At 43.2% G+C, this 21,318-nt stretch overlaps 1 protein-coding gene across 2 annotated transcripts in view; it reads right to left on the reverse strand.

Moving 5' to 3' along the window:
• cyth1a (cytohesin 1a) overlaps positions 1 to 21,318 on the reverse strand; it is an 87,857-nt gene that overhangs the window by 47,437 nt on the left and 19,102 nt on the right. Inside the window, exon 1 of one of the 2 annotated variants that reach the window (XM_010874316.5) lies at positions 17,561 to 18,056. The exons of the other annotated variant lie outside the window; for it this stretch is intronic. Coding sequence (XP_010872618.2) covers positions 17,561 to 17,663 — 103 coding nt within the window. The 5' untranslated portion in view covers positions 17,664 to 18,056. Of the gene's footprint in view, positions 1 to 17,560; positions 18,057 to 21,318 lie in introns of those variants that run through there. 2 annotated transcript variants of the gene reach the window in all.

Here is a 21,318-nt window from a genome sequence, read left to right on the forward strand (position 1 = left end):
TCTTGAACCCCATTGGGGGAAACAATAATAGTCCCCCCCATTTGAAAATTCTCCAATGAAAGTGAGGAGCAGATGTAAGTAATTTACGAAAGGCAAAGTGGGGAAGAGGTGGATATCTTGTCCCTCCCCATCTTTGGTTCGCCCTACTGGAAATTGACAGAAAAGGAGTGTAGATAGGATGGTCTTGTCCAAAAACAACGTGTAGCACTGGCCAAGACACTCGTAGAGATCCGAAAGAATGCCTCAGAAGAATGTCTCTAAATAAATACTTAAATAATGTCCTATCAACCCGATGAGAGGAAAAGATTGAGGATCCGGGTCTAATGTATCCTCCAATCCTTTCTGATCTACATTACTAACCCTGAGACCTAGGATGTAGTGGCTCGCTAGGGGTTCAGGACAAGGTCATTCTCTTTTCAGCATCTCAGTCTGACAGAGCCCACATGGAGACCGGACCGCTCATTGGCCACTAACTGAAATTCTCATCCCAAAACTCTAAATCTAATTCTTAACTTCAGCTTGAAATGTAACATCATCATCTATTGCAGCAATGCTCTGAAAAATGTAGGAATGCACCAACTTTTTTGTTCGTTCAAAGTCTAACCAAATAGCACGTTTGTTGCAATCTTCCCACGTGCTTCACCAATAGGTCAAAGCATGGCAATTCTCCCATAGAGGGATATATTTACTGAATGCATCTATTGTGCTCCCCAAATACCAACTTGAGATACAGTAGACGTGATGACAATGTTCTGCTCTGTGTATGCCTGTTGAGCGGTTCAAAGAAAGATACAATTCATTGTAAAGCAGTTCAACTCAGTTACATACGTTTTAGCAAACCTGGCAACAATATGAAAAGCTACCAAAAGCCAAGTTAAAAAATAAACCTTGATCTTAACCTTGATCTTTATAATGCATGTGAAGCGCATGCTCACGATAATGTGATGTAAATTGGATGTTTGGATCAGAATTTTGGTAAATTATGTAAATGTAACATTTGCTGATAGACTGTAAAATAAATAGGTCTTTGTTCTAGGAAATTAAATCATACAGCTGCTTACCATTCTAAAGCAGGAAATAATTCCATTACTGAAAAGGGCAAATTATATATATTTTTTAAACAATATCTTTCTTCAACATTTCCCTGCATAATACACTGATCCAAAAGATTAAGGGAACACTTAAATCACACATCAGGTCTTGATTAACGAAAGATCAAAATCCTTACTGTACATTGGGTAATTCATTGAGAACAAAATGACGTAACAGTCAATACAAACCAAATTCACTAACAGATTGAGGGCTGGATTCAAACTCACACCGAAAATATAAGTAAACAGTTGAAATCACAGGCTGTTCCAACTTGCATGAATTTCATCACAGCAACTCATAATGTGACTCAGTAGTGTGTATGGCCCCCACGTGCCTGAATGCACTCCCGACAACATCTGGAGATGCTCCTGGTGAGACAGCAGATGGTGTCCTGGGGGATCTCCTCCTAGACCTGGATCAGGGCATCAGTGAGCTCCTGGACAGTCTGTGGCCCTACTTGGCGGCGTCAGATGCACTGATACATAACGTCCCAGAGATTCTCAATTGGATTCAGGTCAGCGGAACGTTGGAGCCAGTCAATGGCATCAATGCCTTCGTCATCCAGGAACTGCCTACACAATCTGTCCATGTGAGGCTGGGCATTGTCCAGCACCAGGAGGAACCCAGGGCCCACTGCACCAGCGTAAGGTCTTACGTTGGGTCTGAGGACTTCATCCAAGTACCTAACAGCAGTCAGGGTACTGTTGGCTAACACGTGGAGGTCTGTGCGACCCTCCAAGGCTATGCCTCCCTAGACCATCACTGACCCACAGACAAACCGGTCATGTTGCAGGCAGCATAACGTTCACCACAGCGTCTTCAGACTCTTCCACATCTGTCACATGTGCTCAGTGTACCCTGATGAAGACAGCATGTCTGTCGAAACGTTGGTCTTATAAAAAAATAAGATATGCATTTGAGTTTAGAGTGTGCAGCTTTTTCATTCATTTTGTTTACATGCTCAGTGTGAACCTGCTCTCAACTGTGAAAAGAAAGGGACGCCATTGGCGAACCTGCCAAACCTGGTGTTCTCTGGCAAATGATATTCGACAGTTTTTGACAGTTTATTCAGAAACATGCTAGATGTCATTTTGTAGGGCTCTGGCAGTGCTCCTCTTGCCTCCTCGCACAAAGGAGCAGATACTGGTCCTGCTACTGGGTTGATGCCCTTCTACAGTCCTGTCAAGCTCTCCTTGTGTACACAGCCCGTTTCCTGGTATCTCCTCCATGCTCTTGAGACTGTACTGGGAGACACAGCAATCCTTCTTGCAACCGCACGTATGGATGTGCCATCATGGAGGAGCTGAACTACCTGTGCAACCTGAATGGGCTGCAGGTACTGCCTCATGCTACCAGTATTGACAAAGACACTGGCTAAAGGCAAAACTAGAGAAGAATCAGTCAGGAAGGATAAGGAGAGAAGAATTGTCTGTGGCCACTACCTGTAAAACCATTCCCTTTCTAGGGGTTGTCTTGCTGTTGCCTCTCCAGTGTGCCTGTTGTCACTTTCATTTGCACCAAAACAGGTGACATTGATTCACAATCGCTTATACTTCCTAAGTGGACAGAGTGAATATCCCTGAAGTTTAATTGACTTGACTGTGATGATTATGTGTTCCCTTCATTTTTTTGAGCAGTGTATGTCAATTATTTGGTTGTGGTTGTAAACTCATTGTCATAAAACTAAAGGAAATTTCATATTTCATATTTTAGTTATCATAAAATATACCAAAACCAGAGGTTTGGGATTTCACTCCTGCTTCTACATTTCCCTTTTCATGCCTCTGTCTTCTGTTTCAAATCTAAATAGAGTTTTAACATTCTGAAACACCGGTATTGTCAATTAATATTTAAGGTATACATTTGATTGTATGACAGACACTTTCTGGTGTTTAAATGTTGCCATTTCTTTTCACTGAAACACTAAAAAGATTCACATTTTACAGGTGCATATAATTAGAATATCATCAAAAGGTTTATTTCAGTAATTTCATTCAAAAATTGAAACTTGTATATTATATTCATTCATTGCACACAGATATATTTCAAATGTTTATTTATTTTAATTGTGATGATTATAACTGACAACTAATGAAAATCTCAAATTCAGTATCTCAGTAAATTAGAATATTACTTAAGACCAATACAAAAAAATTATTTTTAGAAATGTTGGCCAACTGAAAAGTATGAGCATGTACAGCACTCAATACTTAGTTGGGGCTCCATTTGCCTGAATTACTGCAGCTATGCGGCGTGGCATGGAGTCGATCAGTCTGTGGCACTCCTCAGGTGTTATGAGAGCCCAGGTTGCTCTGATAGTGGCCTTCAGCTCTTCTGCATTGTTGGGTCTGGCATATCGCATCTTCCTCTTCACAATACCCCATATATTTTCTATAGGGTTAAGATCAGGCGAGTTTGCTGGCCAATTAAGAACAGGGATACCATGGTCCTTAAACCAGGTACTGGTAGCTTTGGCACTGTGTGCAGGAGCCAAGTCCTGTTGGAAAATGAAATCTGCATCTCCATAAAGTTGGTCAGCAGCAGGAAGCATGAAGTCCTCTAAAACTTCCTGGTAGACGGCTGCTTTGACCTTGGACCTCAGAAAACACAGTGGACCAACACCAGCAGATGACATGGCACCCCAAACCATCACTGACTGTGGAAACTTTACACTGGACTTCAAGCAACGTGGATTATTTGCCTCTCCTCTCTTCCTCCAGACTCTGGGACCTTGATTTCCAAAGGAAATGCTAAATTTTGAGAACATAACTTTGGACCACTCAGCAGCAGTCCAGTCCTTTTTGTCTTTAGCCCAGGCGAGACGCTTCTGACGCTGTGTCTTGTTCAAGAGTGGCTTGACACAAGGAATGTGACAGCTGAAACCCATGTCTTGCATATGTCTGTGCATGGTGGTTCTTGAAGCACTGACTCCAGCTGCAGTCCACTCTTTGTGAATCTCCCCCACATTTTTGAATGGGTTTTGTTTCACAATCATCTCCAGGGTGCGGTAATCCTTATTGCTTGTACACTTTTTTCTACCACATCTTTTCCTTCCCTTCGCCTCTCTATTAATGTGCTTGGACACAGAGCTCTGTGAACAGCCAGCCTCTTTAGCTATGACCTTTTGTGTCTTGGCCTCCTTGTGCAAGGTGTCAATGGTCGTCTTTTGGACAGCTGTCAAGTCAGAAGTCTTACCCATGATTGTGTTGCCTACAGAACTAGACTGAGAGACCATTTAAAGGCCTTTGCAGGTGTTTTGAGTTAATTAGCTGATTAGAGTGTGGCACCAGGTGTCTTCAATATTGAACTTTTTCACAATATTCAAATTTTCTGAGATACTGAATTTGGGGTTTTCATTAGTTGTCAGTTATAATCATTAAAATTAAAAGAAATAAACACTTGAAATATATCAGTCTGTGTGGAATGAATGTATACATTATACAAGTTTCACTTTTTGAATGGAATTACTGAAATAAATCAACTTTTTGATGATATTCTAATTATATGACCAGCACCTGTATAAAACACAAAATGTAAATTGAAAAAACACATTGGTTGTACCTCTGTTTTTAAAAAGAATCCTTGTACTGTACAATAACACTTACATTAGGGTTTACATTAAGAACCACATTTTAGATTAGGTAAACTACTTTTCATGGTTTTATTAGTTCCTTTTAGGCAAATCCCCCACCTATCTCAGAGCACTCCTGAATATCTGCTACTCTAAAAGAAGCCTACACTCTGGTAGATATCTCATACTAGTCACTCCATAAACCCACACTCCTTCCCACACTGACTTTGGCCGTTATTCATTTACGTTATTTTGCCACCAGTAACTGGAATGAATTGACTCAAATATTACACTTATCACACCACACATTACAAACGAATCAAGCTGCTTTTGCTTATGGTAGTCAGTAAGTTTTCAACTTCACTGAATCACACAGAGTACAACTTTACCTCCATGTTCAACTCGCACATCGTTTTGCTCTACTCTGTTTTCACAACTGGACAGAGGCAAACGCAGTTATTTGCGGAATGTTATTCTTCCTTGTATTGTTCCAGCCCCAAGGACATGTCTGCCGGTGTGGTGTTGCATCCTGGAATTTCCAGAATGCGTTAGATCCTCACCAATAAAACCAGGGAATACTTTTTTAGGGCTTATATCTACATAAGCTCCAGACATAACTTTTAGTATTCCACATCTAAACGGCTTTATTACAAAAACACAGAAAAGACAAATGTAATACCTTCAAACCCCACATCATTTACAATCACCCATAGATGCGTACGTTCACTTGCATACAGCATCAGCTACTATTGGCATTATTAATCTGTGCACCCCGTTATACGCCTTAACGATATTGCGCCACGAACGAGCGGACGAGGATGAACGGCATATCCGGCCAGTAGAATACAGGGCTTAGTGTGTGTGTGACAGGGCTGATGCTCACTGCAACCCATTGTTCTGGCACTGGACCAGAGAGAGGCTACGCCTAGCCGTCTTAACGTCTAACACAACAAGCCGGTTCTCATACGCCTTTCCCGTCTGACTGAGCTCTGTGTGTTTGGACTCGTTGACTGACTACGCCGAGCAAGCCCTGGGGCGTGGTACACGCAGGAATGCTCGAGTGAAGTGTGTGTTTCTGTGTAAACCTCTCACCGCATACGCGGTTCTGTTGTGACAGAAACAGGATGTACCCTATATACCCCACAACAGGGCTCAGATGAAAGTAGTCCTTAGTAGTGCGGAGGTCAAGTCTGAACCATGTGGACTTGAAAGGATGTTTACTCTTATAATCTCCACCCTATCTGCACTGGCCAATACCTACAGCCTGGCACCTCTCAAGGTTTCTTCCTGGCTTCTAACCTTCCTAGGGAGTTTTTCCTTGACATTGTGCTTCGACATGCAATTGTTTACTCACTGTTTTGTTTGGGTGTGTTTTCTGGCTGGGTATCTGTATAAGCAAGTCAAATTTGCTCATGTAAAAAGAGCTTTGTACAATACATTTAATATACACCGATCAGCCATAACATTATGACCACTGACAGGTGAGGTGAATAACACTGATAATCTTGTTATCATGGCACCTATCAGTGGGTGGGATATATTAGGCAGCAAGTGAACATTCTAACCTCAAAGTTGATGTGTAAGATGAAGGAAAAGTGGGCAAGCATAAGGATCTGAGCGACTTTGACAAGGGCCAAATTGTGATTGCTAGATGACTGGGTCAGAGCATCTCCAAAACCACAGGCCTTGTGGGATGTTCCCGGGCTGCAGTGGTCAGTACCTCTCAAAAGTGGTCCAAGGAAGAAAAAGTGGTGACCCAGCGACAGGGTCATGGGCCAAGGCTCATTGATGCACGTGGCGTGTGAAGGCTGGCCGTGTGGTCCAAACCAACAAACGAGTTACTGTGGCTCTTATTCCTGAAACAGTTAATGCTGTTACCGATAGAAAGGTGTCAGAACACACAGAGCATCTCAGTTTGTTGCGTATGGGGCTGCGTACCACAGACCAGCCAGGGTGTCCATACTGACCCCTGTCCGAAAAGACCCCCCTAACAAAAGTGTCTACAATAGGCACGTGAGCATGAATCACGTTTTCTTTTACATCACCTGGATGGCCGGGTGCGTGTGTGTTGCTTACCTGGAGAACACATGGCACCAGGATGCACTATGGGAAGGAGGCAACCCGGCGGAGGCAGTGTGATGCTTTGGATATTGTTCTGCTGGGAAACCTTGGGTCCTGCCATTCATGTGGATGAGCATTGTTACAGACCATGTGCACCCTTTCATGGCAACAGTATTCCCTGATGGCATTGGCCTCTTTCAGCAGGATAATGCGCCCTGCCACAAAGCAAAAATGGTTCAGCAATGGGTTGAGGAACACAACAATGAGTTCAAGGTGTTGACTTGGCCTCAAAATTCCCCAGATTTCAATCCAATCAAGCATCTGTGGGATGTGCTGGACTAACAGGTCTGATCCATGGAGGTCCCACCTTGCAATTTACAGGACTTAAAAGATCTTCTGCTAATGTACGTTTTGGTGCCAGATACCACAGCACACCTTCAGAGGTCTAGTGGAGTTCATGCCTCGACGGGTCAGGGCTGTTTTGGCGGCAAAAGGGGACATACACAATATTAGGCAGGTGGTCATAATGTTATGGCTGATCGGTGTCCTCTGACTAGGAGCACATTCATCTAAATTGATTGTTACATTGTGATTGAGTTTGGTACAACACAAAATGCTAAGGAGCTAGTAGTTCCACTGTACCAGTCTGAGGGTGTGTAAAGCATCACGACATACTGATGGACACAAATTGTACTCAGAGAAATACACAGCATTTTCAAACCTCATCTAAATATCCCAAATGGTAACACTGACCTCTTCAGGACATTTCCATGTATTGCAGTTTCCCCAAGGTTATATATATACACACACATGATATTGCCTCATCCGCGAGCAACGCAAATTATAATTAAAGAGAGCACATTAATAAAACTATCAAGACCGTCCCCGGAGAAGCACGGCATTCATTTAGACTAATTGCCTCATATTTCTTTTCTTTTCAAAACATTTAATTCCCCCTGGCACTATGACTAGATGGATTCTGGTCACTCAGAGTGATATGTCTGACATGTACAAGCTGATATATCACCAGCGATAAGATTATTCGCCTGGTATAAACAGACTGGCAGCCCAGAGAAACATTGCACCCCCAGGAGCAGAGGCATCCAGCCACAGATGAAACAATGGCAACTCTCCCTGGTGTCCAAAACATAAATCAAAATACAACAAAATACATAACAGCAAAACCAGATACTAAAATACACCATAAAATACAATATATAACACCACATATTGTCTCTGTCTTTTCACAGTCACCGGATGTTGTTTTATCTGTTTTTTAAATCAGATTTTAAAGCTTGTGCGAGCTACCTGGCGTGGCAGAGACTGTTTAGTAAAGGGAGCCTCCCTGCTTCTGTTTCAGACTTGGTGGCTGTGGTGAGACCTCCGATGGCATGTATAGTGTCGTGCTGATGATTTGTCCGAGATGTGTGTGGACTGACTGAACAAACAGCATGCTACCTTGAAAACACTGAAATCTCTTACAAACACCAACAGTGATCTCTCCTCTTATCTGAACAACAACTGGTTTGCATTCGCTCTATGTGTGATTTCATAAGTGTGCAGTAGTTTCGGTGATATGATGAAACTTGGGTCTGCAGGGCTTTGGTCGATTGTGATATCAAGAAAGTAGAGCAATGTTTTATCATGGACATACCATTTTTGCAGCAGCCACTGAGTCTATGTTTTATTTCAACAAGTAAGCTTTCAGTCTAGGGTGACACTCAGGCCTTTAGTCACCTCAAATTGCTCAAGGCCTTAGAGCTTTACAGAGGACATCACACTATAGTGCCTTTTGTGTGTTTCATCTCTCTTGTATTAAATACTGAACTTCAAAAAACCTGTCTGATTTGTGTGCCAGTGGGAGTGACAGACATAAAAGCATTGCATCAGGTCAAGATGACTCATGAGATCTCTGTTTTAAATGTTGGGTGAGTTATTTAATATCAGATCTGGATTATTAATAGGTTGAATGAGTGATTTGTCCTAAATACAATACTTTTTCTTTTAGTGTCATTTAGATGTTTGGTCATACGCAATTCTTTCCATATATTTGTTAAGGACCGGTAATAGGCTGAATGGTCGGTGGTTTGAACCAGAAAAATACTGTACTCTGTGATAGCTAAGTTCAACTTCCATCCGGGTCTGAGGAAGACACTTTCCTGTAGGACACGTGTGAGTGTATCTGAGCCCATGACCATGGTGGAGCCTAAATGGACTCAAATTCACAATTTCCAGATAGGGATGCGGTACCCCTAGATATTTCCAGACAGGGTCCTGCATGCTGGGCCCCTTATTAATAACAGACTGGGTCCTACATTCCGGGCTCCCTAATATTAGCAGACAATGTCCTGCATGCTGGGCCCCCTATATATTAGCAGATAGGATCCTACATGCTGGGCACCCCATGCTGGGCCCCCTAGATATTATAAGACAATGTCCTGCATGCTGGGCCCCCTAGATATAGCAGAGAGGGTCCTGCATGCTGGGCCCCCTAGATATTAGCAGACAGGATCCTGCATGCTGGGCTCCGCTTACTGGGCCCCCTAGATATCAGAAGACAATGTCCTGGATGCTGGACCCCCTAGATATTAGAAGACAATGTCCTGGATGCTGGACCCCCTAGATATTAGAAGACAATGTCCTGGATGCTGGACCCCCTAGATATTAGCAGAGAGGCTCCTGCATGCTGGGCTCCTGCATGCTGGGCCCCCTAGATATTAGAAGACAATGTACTGTATGCTGGGCCCCGTAGATATTAACAGACAGGATCCTGCATGCTGGGCTCCCAATACTGGGCCCTCTAGATATTAGAAGACAATGTCCTGCATGCTGGGCCCCCTAGATATTAGCAGAGAGGGTCCTGGTTGCTGGGCCCCCTAGATATTAGCAGACATGGTCCTGTCCAACAACAGAGTTTTGCATGTTGTTGCACACCAGTCTAAAATTGTTTACATTGCCAACAGCACTGCATTGTTAGCCCGGGGGTCTGCTACCTAAACACAGGAGCCAAGTGAAATGTCTTCCACAGGGACCCAAGACGATGTAGATATGCCCCTGCACTGAATAGGACAATAGCCTTTCAAGTGGTGCTACTCCCAATTCATTTCTAAATGCTGCCAAGCAGAGAGAAATCAGGTCACTATTCTAGAGTCATGCTATCCTGCATGCCAGAGGAGCGCATTAACTCGCTAATCCAGTGCTTCCCAAACTAACAACTCCATTTTCTAATGAGGAGCATCACCAATGCCACCAGATGGAGTCATAGTTCAACAGGTTAATCCTCTAAGCCGTCGTATCCAATACCACCACTACATTACCTCCACAGGTCTCCAAAGAGCACAATCCCTGAATCATCTTTGATACAAGATCACATTTTTACCTGATGGTCCTATATAACATATAGTATATATAGCAGCCAAGCTAAGATCTGAAAGGGACATAAACAAGTCATTGACTTCTCACTGGATAATAGCAGTTTATGCTCCACCTGCGAGTTGGCTCATAGTTGACTGATAAGGAGCGTATCAATGTTATTTCCCTTCTTGTAAAGTGTACAGTACTCCCCATATTCCTGAAGGCATTAGACAGGTGGATGTGCTGGTTTAGTGGGAGTTTCCATGTCTCATCTCAGTCATTTACTTTGAATTAGTGAAGACTGTTAACCATCAGACGCACCCACACCTTCGATGGTTTCTCCCTTTGAACCCAGACAATTAATCCAACCTCAGAGTGCTCATCCAAACAGAGGTTGTTTACTGTGACTACGCAGTGGCCAGGAAGATGTAAGTGGTACATTATTGGCGTGACTCACATAATAGGACCACAGAGGTAAAAACCCCTCAGATCCCTATTGTTTTTGTGACTCACCTTCAGTTCATCACATGCCCAGCACAAATCCTAAACTATAAAAGAACCTAGAGAACCAATGAGCTATCCAAATGTTGACTCTCTACTATGCTCGTTAGCATTGTGATGTCGATGGTCGAAAGACTACACAGCTGCCCCAGACATGAACAGGGCTGTAACAGGGCTGTAACAGGGCTGTAACAAGGCTGTAACAGGGCTGTAACAAGGCTGTAACAGGGATGTAACAAGGCTGTAACAGGGCTCCTACGGCAGGCTGATCTCACCACTGAGAGTGTAATAATAAATCCCAATTGGCATCGTATTCTAAATAGGCCCTATAAAGTGCACTACTTATGATCAGATCTCTATGTGTACAAAGTAGTGCACTAAATGGGGAATATAGGGTGTAATTTAGGACACGGTCCTTAACTCCGGGTGCATGAATAATAACCTGAACAACAGTGCACCTAAATGACCTCACAGCCCAATTCCCTCTCAGGTCTGGTACACCCCTTTTAGCTAAGTTATTGTTATTTATGTCATTATGTAGCCTTCCTGGACATTTGTTGTTGTTATTATTATTCTTATACGTGAATATACTGTAATTGTTAATATATATTTTTTTTATTGTATTTTATTTATTTACTTTATCTTGTTCTCACTTTTTTTAAAGGAGCATAGGTCACATGACCAATGAAGTTCCTTCAGAAACATTGTTCTGACAAAAAGTGATCTGAGTTTGTCTAAAGGTGACTTCGACCTCTCCCAGACATATCACTTCCAATCACATTCCCAATCACAAGCTCTTTTTTGCACTGCTTTGTCTGTTTAAATTGGCTAGAATCAGTTTTTATTTCTGAGGGACTTTTCCAATGGATGAACATGTGACTGTTGTTCCCCTTTAATCCAGCAATTTTGGGAAAGTAAGCATTTGACTACACTTCTTGTAACGAAGCATGTGACAAATCCAGTTTGATTTGAAATAAAGAGCTGACTAGGCAGGAGTGCTGCTGAAGTCACAAATTCTAAATTGCACTTCCCCTGGCGAGGCTTCACTTACATAGGCAATCATACATAGGCCAAGCCCTAATATATAAGATCGTGTGTATCACTTCACAAAAAGTGACCTTGATTTTTTCCATATCTCCAGTCAAATACTGAACATCAAAGACCTGGCAGATCTATATCTACCCGTAAATGTGAAAGACATGAAATAATTTTGGCCGGCTCAAGATGACTCCTGAGATCTCTGAATGTTAGGCCGATTTACTTCTCTTTACGTATAGAAAGGACAAAGGAATTTGATCTAATTTACCCATACTAAACCGAGTTGCCATCACGGTCGTCGTCTCGTTTCTGTCTGCATCAGACCAGTCATTCCATTTAGAAAGAGACATATGAGGCATGCTGAGATTGGACGGAGGGAGACACAACAAACAGAATGAGGCAGACAGTCAGACAGGCTGCACTTGTTAAAGCCCGGTCTTTGTGCATTCCATGCCTTTCTATTCAGATGCCAAGTCTCTTTGAAGTGGCTGGCAAACACCCCCTGATGTCTCAGTGTGTCTGGCCTCAGAAACATTCACTCCTCTACATTACGAGAACCCCCACTTTTACTGTGTACAGGACCTTCGATGGCATATGTTATTGAAATACATCTGAAATGGTTGTATTTTTCAGTACATCTGCGTTCCTCTCCCGGTCACTGCAACGCAAACACACTGGCCTCCCAGTGTGCCTCCCAGTGTGCCTCCCAGTGTGTCTCCCAGTGTGTCTCCCAGTGTGTCTCCCAGTGTGCCTCCCAGTGTGTCTCCCAGTGTGCCTCCCAGTGTGTCTCCCAGTGTGTCTCCCAGTGTGTCTCCCAGTGTGCCTCCCAGTGTGTCTCCCAGTGTGTCTCCCAGTGTGTCTCCCAGTGTGTACACTGATGATACACTGATGAACTGCTAACAAACACAGACTTGAACGCAGTCCAGAGCCAACCTCAGACAATACAATCAAAGCAGCATGGCATATCAGCTGTATGCTCACAATCATAAGGGCGTGAATGAAGGAATAAAATGCAGAATTATTAAATATGTTATTTAAGCAATAGGGCACGAGAAGGATTGGTATGTGTTCAACATACCATGACTAAGAGCTGTTGTTATGAATGGCGTATTGTGGAGTGCCTGGATACGGCACTTAGCTATGGTATTTTGGGAATATACCACAAACCCCTGAGATGCCTTATTCGTGTTATAAACCGGTTTATACCGGTTCAACACAAACAAACCATTAACAAGTTAGCCACAGCTTTCAGCCAATCAGCATTCAGAGTTCAAACCGCCAATATATACAGGTGTAAATAGAAATATATTATTTTAATTGTGAAAGTACTAATAAAACACTCAATTTAATTCAGCTGAATTTACTCTGTGAATTCATGCAACATATTTACAGGCAATGTCATAAAATGTGAGTTCATCAGTGAATTTGATAAAAGAATCCATGCCAAGTACAGTAAATCTTAGGCACATCTGAAACTACACCTGCGCTATAAACATCAGAGACACTGCTGAATTAAATGAGAGAGGAATGTTCTTTTGGATGATTTGCAGTTATTGCATTTGGCGGAGTGGCAAATATTAGACACTGTGGGAGATTTTTGCAGAAATTAAGCAGTAGATCATATTATAAGTAGATTCTCAATATTTTTGTAAATGTTTAAGATCTACTTCAAAAGGCACACTCATAGGGCAATCCTTTAGTTTTTTGAAACTTTTATGCCATATCTTGCCAACTGGCATGTCTTTTGACCACACTAAATCAGACAACTGATGCCCGCTGTTTTGGATGCAATCATTCGTTTATCAATAGTTTCATACAATTTTTATACACAATTGCAGAACAGGCTCAATTCAGGAGAAGTTTAGTTGCCATTAATGGGTTTCCAAATAAGATTGAAAGACAGCACTCACATCCCATAGGGTTTCCACAGACTGAATGACTGTTGGTGATCTACTGTTCACTATTGATTTACATTTTTTAAAATTCTCTCACCCTAATTTAAAGGTCAACTTTTCCCTCACAGTCTTGCCTGGTCGTAGACACTCCACAGCAGATGCAGGTGATCAGAGACTGAGATATGTTTCCTCTGGACGTCTCTTCCCGAGTCAGCCTGACTTTTAGCACACTGCACCCGCTGAAGTAACACAATCCCCAGGTTTACATCCACAGGTGAGTTTGGAGATGCCTGACCTCAAAACAACAAGTCTATGGAGTGTGAATAGTGCTGTACTCCCCGTTCGACTATTCAACCCGACTCCGACAGGGCAGCGCTGTTCCAGTTTGCACTGCCCTATGCTGTATTTTAGGGGGCGTCATCTGTATTTTAGTGTATCATCTGTATTTTAGGGCGTCATTTGTATTTTAGGGCATCATTGGTATTTTAGGGCGTCATCATTATGCCCGACCAGGATGCGAACCTCTGGCCACCGTGACACAGGTATGTGGCAAAGCAACGGCTAATGCCTGATGTCTATCAGATCCATATACATTTTTCCTTGTGTTGTTTTTGCTGATTGCCTAGTCCCCTGGAACTCAACTCCTGACCTTGAAGCCAGTTCCACTCCATTTTTTAATTGCAACCCTCTTACCAGGGACCTATACCAGGTGGGTGTAATTAATGAAAACCAGCAGGCTCCGGACCTCGTATGGTAAGAATTTAGTACCCCTGGTCTAGACCTAATATTCCCATAGCTGTTACAAATTGCACAGAACAGGTTGCAAGTTACGTTTATCGTTAGGGTATCCAGCACATCCTGGGCATTACGTACACAAACAAATGAAGTTGAAAGATGGTAAGCCTTTATTGAGAGGCTTGCGTTACAAGCCAAACCATGTGATGTCACAAAAACAAACAAAATCTTAAAGACATTACAAAGGTTCAGTGGAAATATTGAAATGATGACATGAGAGGTAATGTCTTTCTGTATTCACATCACCGCAGGGTAGAAGAGGGAATTGCAAAGGCATTTCAACCACCTGGTGTGTGGCCCTCTGGGTACATTGACGATGCTCTCGTATTAAAATGTGACATTTGCAAATCACACAATTGATGACACATTTGGTTGTCTGCGTGAGATCATGTTTAGCAATCTCCTATTGCTGCTTCAAGTTTCAAGTTTTATTTGTCAAATGCACCAAACAGCACAGCGTCATTCTGCACAATGAAATTCTTATGACATGGCACCAGACAACTACGTAGTGAGAATTATTTAAGAAGCAGAGTATATAAGCAAAAATATACCTCAACAGCAAATAATAATAAAATTAAGCAACAATATACATAACTCTGTACACTAGCAGGAATATAAAAGACAGTACTGTAAACTAGCAGCAATATGGGTAGTATTATTGATATAGCAGCAGTCTGGGTAGTATTATGAATATTGGACTATGGCAAGGATGGCAGTAATATACATAACAGCTGTAACTAGCAGCAATGGTAGAGTTACTTGAATGTTATAGATAATATGGGTGCAATAAGCATATGAATGGTATAGCACACTACAACTACGTAGTGGATATAAGAAAGAAGATATAGGAAATAAACTATAGCAAGAGGATAAAGCAATAACATACATAACACTGTACATAGCAGCAGTTTCAGAATAGTACTGTACTATTAGTAAGAGTACTGTAAAGCAGTACTGTAAACTAGCAGCAATATTGGTAGCACTATTGAACATGTAAATATGGCAAGAATGGCAGTAATACACATAAAAAATTTAAACTAGCATAATTTTTATGAACAAGTAGGATGGAGAGTATGAACAGTATGGCAGAATATTTGAATCACCATAAATACATATGAATGTAACATGCATGTAGGGTTGTTTGAAATATCAATGCTGTTCCTTGTGTAAGAACATTGTAAATTTGTGTTTTAGAATAGTTTCTACATAACATTGAAGAATGAGGTCCTAGGTCTTTCTGCTCAAAATGTCACTGCCCTGTGACCTCTGTCAAGATTCCACTGCTGCCACCAAATGTGTCACCAAATGGGAGTGTGTTTGAGTCTGTATAAGCCCATTTCACCATGCAGAAAATCAAACACTGCAAAATGCTGACATATTCGCAATAGCAGCGAGCGAGCCTGTCTCCTTCTCCACAGCTGTTCTGGTTAGGCTGCGACGCCCGCAGGGCCAATTTTCCTGTCAAACGATCGCATTGTAGCAGCAATTAACACAGTACACCTGTGTCTCAGCCTCAGACAAGACAGAGGCCAAGGTCCCAAGTGGAATCACATTCCCTACACAGTCCTACTTTTGACTGGAGCTATATTGGCATTAGTTGGAAGTTGTGAACTTTATAGGCTACAGGGTAACTTTTTAATCTCCCAATTATCATTGAGACCTTCTCAAGTCTCATGCTTAGGATCTCCCACTGTTGTGATTATCCTTACACAGATTTAGGATGAGTAATTTCCTATGAAGTCATACATGCCTTTCACCCCTATCAATTAAAACAGAATAACATTAAGACAACATAAACACTGCATGTCTGACAAAACATCTGTTCATTACATTACTGACACATTAACATGGAAACGGTCATGACTGTGAGGAACTAGCCCCGACCGCGGTGAAAATGTTGCCAGTCACGCGAGTTAGCTTTTGGGTAACTTCGATTTCTGGATGATAAGGTCACTGGAAGACTGCATTCCTCCACTTGTATCTTGCGGATGTTTTTATATTTTTACTGGAAATTCTGCTTATCAGACATGCCCACTTCCCCATTTCAGAAAACGCTTCTCTCACACCACCAGCACTGGACTCAGGTATTTCCACATCACTATGACAGTCTCGCCTTCCTCACTTGAGGTCGCTTTGCCTGACCTGCTCCACGCTAACAGCTGCTAGCGGGCTGGCACAATGGAGGGGAAAAAGAAAAAGCCCTCGAGCGACTTCAACACAACACACCCACGCGGCCACAGCTAGCTAACAGTCCCGAATTATTATCCTCAGAGAAAGTGACTGCCCCGAGGCGCTCACTGGCACCGCGGTAGAAGAACTCCACTTGACCTACCCCTCCAACCAGACTGCCCTTTCACATTACTGCTCTGACAGCAGTCAGGTTCAAAACGTGTCGGTCTCGTTTACACGCGAGTGAATGAAACAGTGAAGACTCGAGTTTAGAGGGACAGATGGCAAGCAAAACAAACCCATTCAACCCATTCTGATTCACTGAAGAGGCAGCCAAATAGGACCTGAACCTCCTACTTTATCGTGATGGATTATACAGTAGTTAACATAGACAAAGCACCTTAGGCTGACTGTGAGATAGTTACAGATGCTTATTGTCACGAGGTATGCCTGTTTCCTTTGGCAGTGTGTGTGTGTGTGTGTGTGTGTGTGTGTGTGTGTGTGTTTGTGTGTGGGTGCAACAGGATTCCATCTGCTCTCACTAATGGCATTAACTGGTCTCACTCCACTCCTATGTTTAGGAAGAAATGTCTTAAGCTGAACCTCGTTAGCTACAGCAAGATATTTTTGTTCCAATGGTTTGCTCTTAATTCTGGGTGTTCATGAGCACGTACTTAGTTTAGGACCCTTTTTAGGGGCCTGCCACCTGTTCGGGGGTTTGTTGAGTGTTTCCTTCTCAGCCAATAAAAAATGGAATCTGTCACTTGACAACACACATTTACTGACACATCCATTTACGCATGGCGGAAGGCGACACATTGTATTATAACGTTCCACTTCTCCAAAAGACCCGAATACAACAGCCATCAAACAGAAACGTGAACACAGGAATCAAGATGAGGTGAACCCTATGATCATGGCATTCAACCTATGAGGATCAAGACATTTCACAATTTCCCGCTAACCGTGCAGCACAACTGACGCAAGTAAACAACGGCACATAACAAGACTTGCGCCACACGTGAGCCATCTGTTGACGAAACAGACTACCCACACAGCTGGCTCCCGAAGCAGCCCGTCTTACCTGTGGGAGGCGGAGGGGGAGGCGCAGGCGGAGGGGGAGCCTTCACCGTAGGACACATGAACGCTTGGAAACTGGACACGCAAAGTTCGCTTACAGTCCCCATGGCGGCTCAGCCCAAAGGTGCGCGAGAGAGAGAGGGGTATTGAAGAAGGTTTGTGCGTCTTGGAGCGGCTCTCTTTTAGGTTCTATGCAAAAATCGATCAGCCGGAGGTGGAGGAGGAAGGAGAAGTTGACGTCGAGGCCAACCTCCCGTCTTTACGGGGGGGAGAAAGAGAACTCTCCCTCTCTTCTGCCTCCTTACCCTACCTTTCTCCTACCTCTGGCTTCAACTAGTCACAGCACTTTGCTTTCAAACACCCCCTTATCGCTCTATCTCCCTCTCTCTCTCTACATCGCGCTCTCACTCTCTGTCTCCCTCACATCAGTAGCTGAAGCTGAACTCATTCATTTCTCCCTCTTCCCTTTTGGGGCTCTCTCGTCCTCTCACTCTCTCTCTGCGCTTGCCTCTTTCTCCTTTCTCTGGTCAATCCTTTCCTCTTCTCCCTCTTTCTCTTGAGCTCCCTTGTTACTTTCCACAGTAGCTCTGCAAGATATTCTTAGACCCAACGGACAGCACACACACACACACACACACGCATGCACATACAGAAACACAAACACACGCACTCAGGCTATACAACAACACAGATGAACACACCTAATAACAGACCTGGTTGTACACACATACACGCAAGCTCACAGATGCATTGAAAAAACAGTCTTGATAACATTAATCTTGTCAGCAGCCCCTTCAAAGCAGCTCAACAGTTTTTCGCCCCTAAATTAGTGATAGACAATTTGTGACAAAGGCCCTTCTCCATATCAGCAACACCCAGCGGATTCAAGACAGTCAATGAGGAGATCTGTCTTCCTAAGCAAGTCTAAATGCCCGTCGTATAGCGGCGCTAGGAGGTTCAGAATGGCATTTTCGCGGGCCAGGTGAACGAGCTCATAACAAGGAGTCACTAGAGTGCGACGAGGCAAGGTAACCATATTTGATTACAAACCATCTAAACCTCGACAGCGCTGGCTGCTGCACCGCCCCCTCGGCAGGACCCCTGCTAAATCCTGGCGTCGCAATGACACAGCTAATTGCTAACATTAACTTTACAGCTGTGCCATTAAGAAGCCCTGGCCACAGACAATCTCTATAGAAACGTTCAATCATTATAATGCTAATGGGGATTTTCTACTAGCTCCATGGTTCAATATTCTCACCACTCTCCCCATATGTTGACTTGCCTCACTTTCCTTCATTGACTGAACGGAAATGACGAGTTAATACCTGACACCTATGGCTTAATCACAGTGGAACGCCAGGCTTCAGGACCAAGGAATACTGTCGGTTTTCATTCTAGCCCCCTAATCAGGGACTGATTTAGACCTGGGGCATTAGGTGAATGTGAATTAGAAAAAACAGCAGTACTTAGCTCTGTGTTGAGAACCATTTACTTTCTGCTTTTCAGAAAGTCAATGGGAATCTAAATAGGTATCCAATAAAGTAAAAGCATTAAGACTCACAGTAAGGTCAGTAAATAAAGGCTTTTTGGACCTTGGATACTTCAAACCGTCTTATACTCTTTTGTTGGATTTCATTTCTTCCATTCAAGCTTGGGCGTGTGACTCACCACATAGTGAATGCGGGAAACAACTTAACATATTATATATTTCCTGTCTTAAAGGGACTGTGAAAGTGTTATATGGAAATAAAGCGTCGGTTGAAATGAGCATGACATTAACCTACGTATGTACATAGTAAAGAACGTCGGATGTTTGCAACAGTCTTGCATAGGCATTTACAGGGAGTACAGATACAGATATTTACAGAATGCAATTGTGTTGTCCAACATGAAATCGGACCACAAGTGTTGGCGATACTTGCTAATCCAGATCAGGAACCAGGCTAGCTGACTTACATACGGTGTCTGCACTCACTGTATCTCCATTCTTTTCTCTGCCCAGTATCATTCTGTCTCCGCTTTTTTACCATGTCCCAAATGGCATGGTATTTCCGACACTACTTTTGACCAGGGTCCATGGGATTAGTAGTGGACTATACAGAGTATGGGGTGCCATGCCACAGACTTTATGTACAAATCAAGAACTCATTGTTGCTTGGCAACAGGTTAGAAAGAAATGATTTATTCTTGGGCGGGAATCTGTGAGGCATTTGATTAGATTGTATTATCATTCCTATTGCAGTGACTCATGAAAAACAAAAATCACTCTCAGGACGTACAAGGGCCTTCACTCAAAATATGAATGCACTCAAAACACACCCACGTGTGCCTTTACACATGCATGTGTGGAAACACACACACAGACACACACACAGACACACACAGATGTAGTGATTACAGGGTTTGATTGCTTTCATAAGGCTCCTGAATTCATATGTGGTTTTATATTTCCCTTTGGGGACCATGGCCATATTCACCTTCTGCAACAAATTACAGAATTTCCCAACTATAATGTTACCAGCCACAGTTGAAAATGTATCAAAAGTAGCTGGAACTTGGTATCCATAATTCTGCCAAATCCCCCCCATTTTCTGCCGATCTGATTTATTGGTTCATTCCCACCTTATCAGCCAATCAGATTCCTCATTCCCTAACTTTCTGCCTGTTAAAAGCCTAATCCCTTCCCTCTCTCCAGATCAGATGTCTCATCCCATCCTGTTCTGCCAGTTGGATGCCTAATCCCTTTCCTCTCTGCCAATCAGATGCCTCATCCCCTCCCGTTCTGCCAATCAGATGCCTCATCCCCTCCCGCTCTGGCAATCAGATGCCTCATCCCCTCCCGCTCTGCCAATCGGATGTCTGATCCCTACATTCTGTGCCAGTCAGGTGTCTCTTCACCTCCTCGAAGGCAATCAGATGCTTTATTGCTTCCCTTTTTTGCCAATCAGAAGACTCATTATCTGAATTAATTGCAAGAGCTTGCCTGACATCCGTCATGTCCCTCTGCTCAGACGTTGTGTGCATTGTCAACTGTTGGCTGATACATGCAGTCAGGCACCAAATTGCTACAGCATACTATAATCATCTGGTTCGGTGATATACAAAATAGCTATAGAGGAGTTGTACAATAGCTATAGAGGAGTTGTACAATAGCTATAGAGGAGTTGTACAATGCGGCATATGTCAGCAATGTGACCAGGGGAATGCCCACTGACATACTGAATATACATTGCGACGAAAGCTGCTCCAATTCACCAGACGTAGATTAAGGTGTTATTATGTCATTGGACAGATTAGTTCTTTTAATCGGCACACATTCCCTTTGATTCTGACCCCGGCTAAGATGGGCAGAATGAGGGGTTTACGTGATCACTGCATAATCGGCCTAAACTCGGTAAGAGGCAAAATGCTGAATGAACAGTGTGCGCCGACTTCATCAGCAAGGAACACAGGGTGGTTTTTTTTGGTGGTACCACTGGAACATAGAGTGGCGTGACAGGCAGCCATCATCCCAGCCCTGTCCAACTATAAGAGAACTCTTCCTAAATTGCACTCTAGTCCTTAAAGAGTGCCCTACTTTTGACGGGAGACTGGCGGGCCCCCGGTCCAAAGTATTGTGCTACATCCAGGGCATAGTGCGCCGGTTGTTCCACGGGCCAGAAGCTGCGGAGTCAGGAAGAGTTACGGAAAGTGCTGCAGCTGCACGTCATGGGTCCGTTGGAACAGACCAGTCATGAGAGGACAGTCAAGACCCCGTCC

Source organism: Esox lucius, chromosome 11, assembly GCF_011004845.1.
Source record: "Esox lucius isolate fEsoLuc1 chromosome 11, fEsoLuc1.pri, whole genome shotgun sequence".
Lineage (NCBI taxonomy): Eukaryota > Metazoa > Chordata > Actinopteri > Esociformes > Esocidae > Esox > Esox lucius.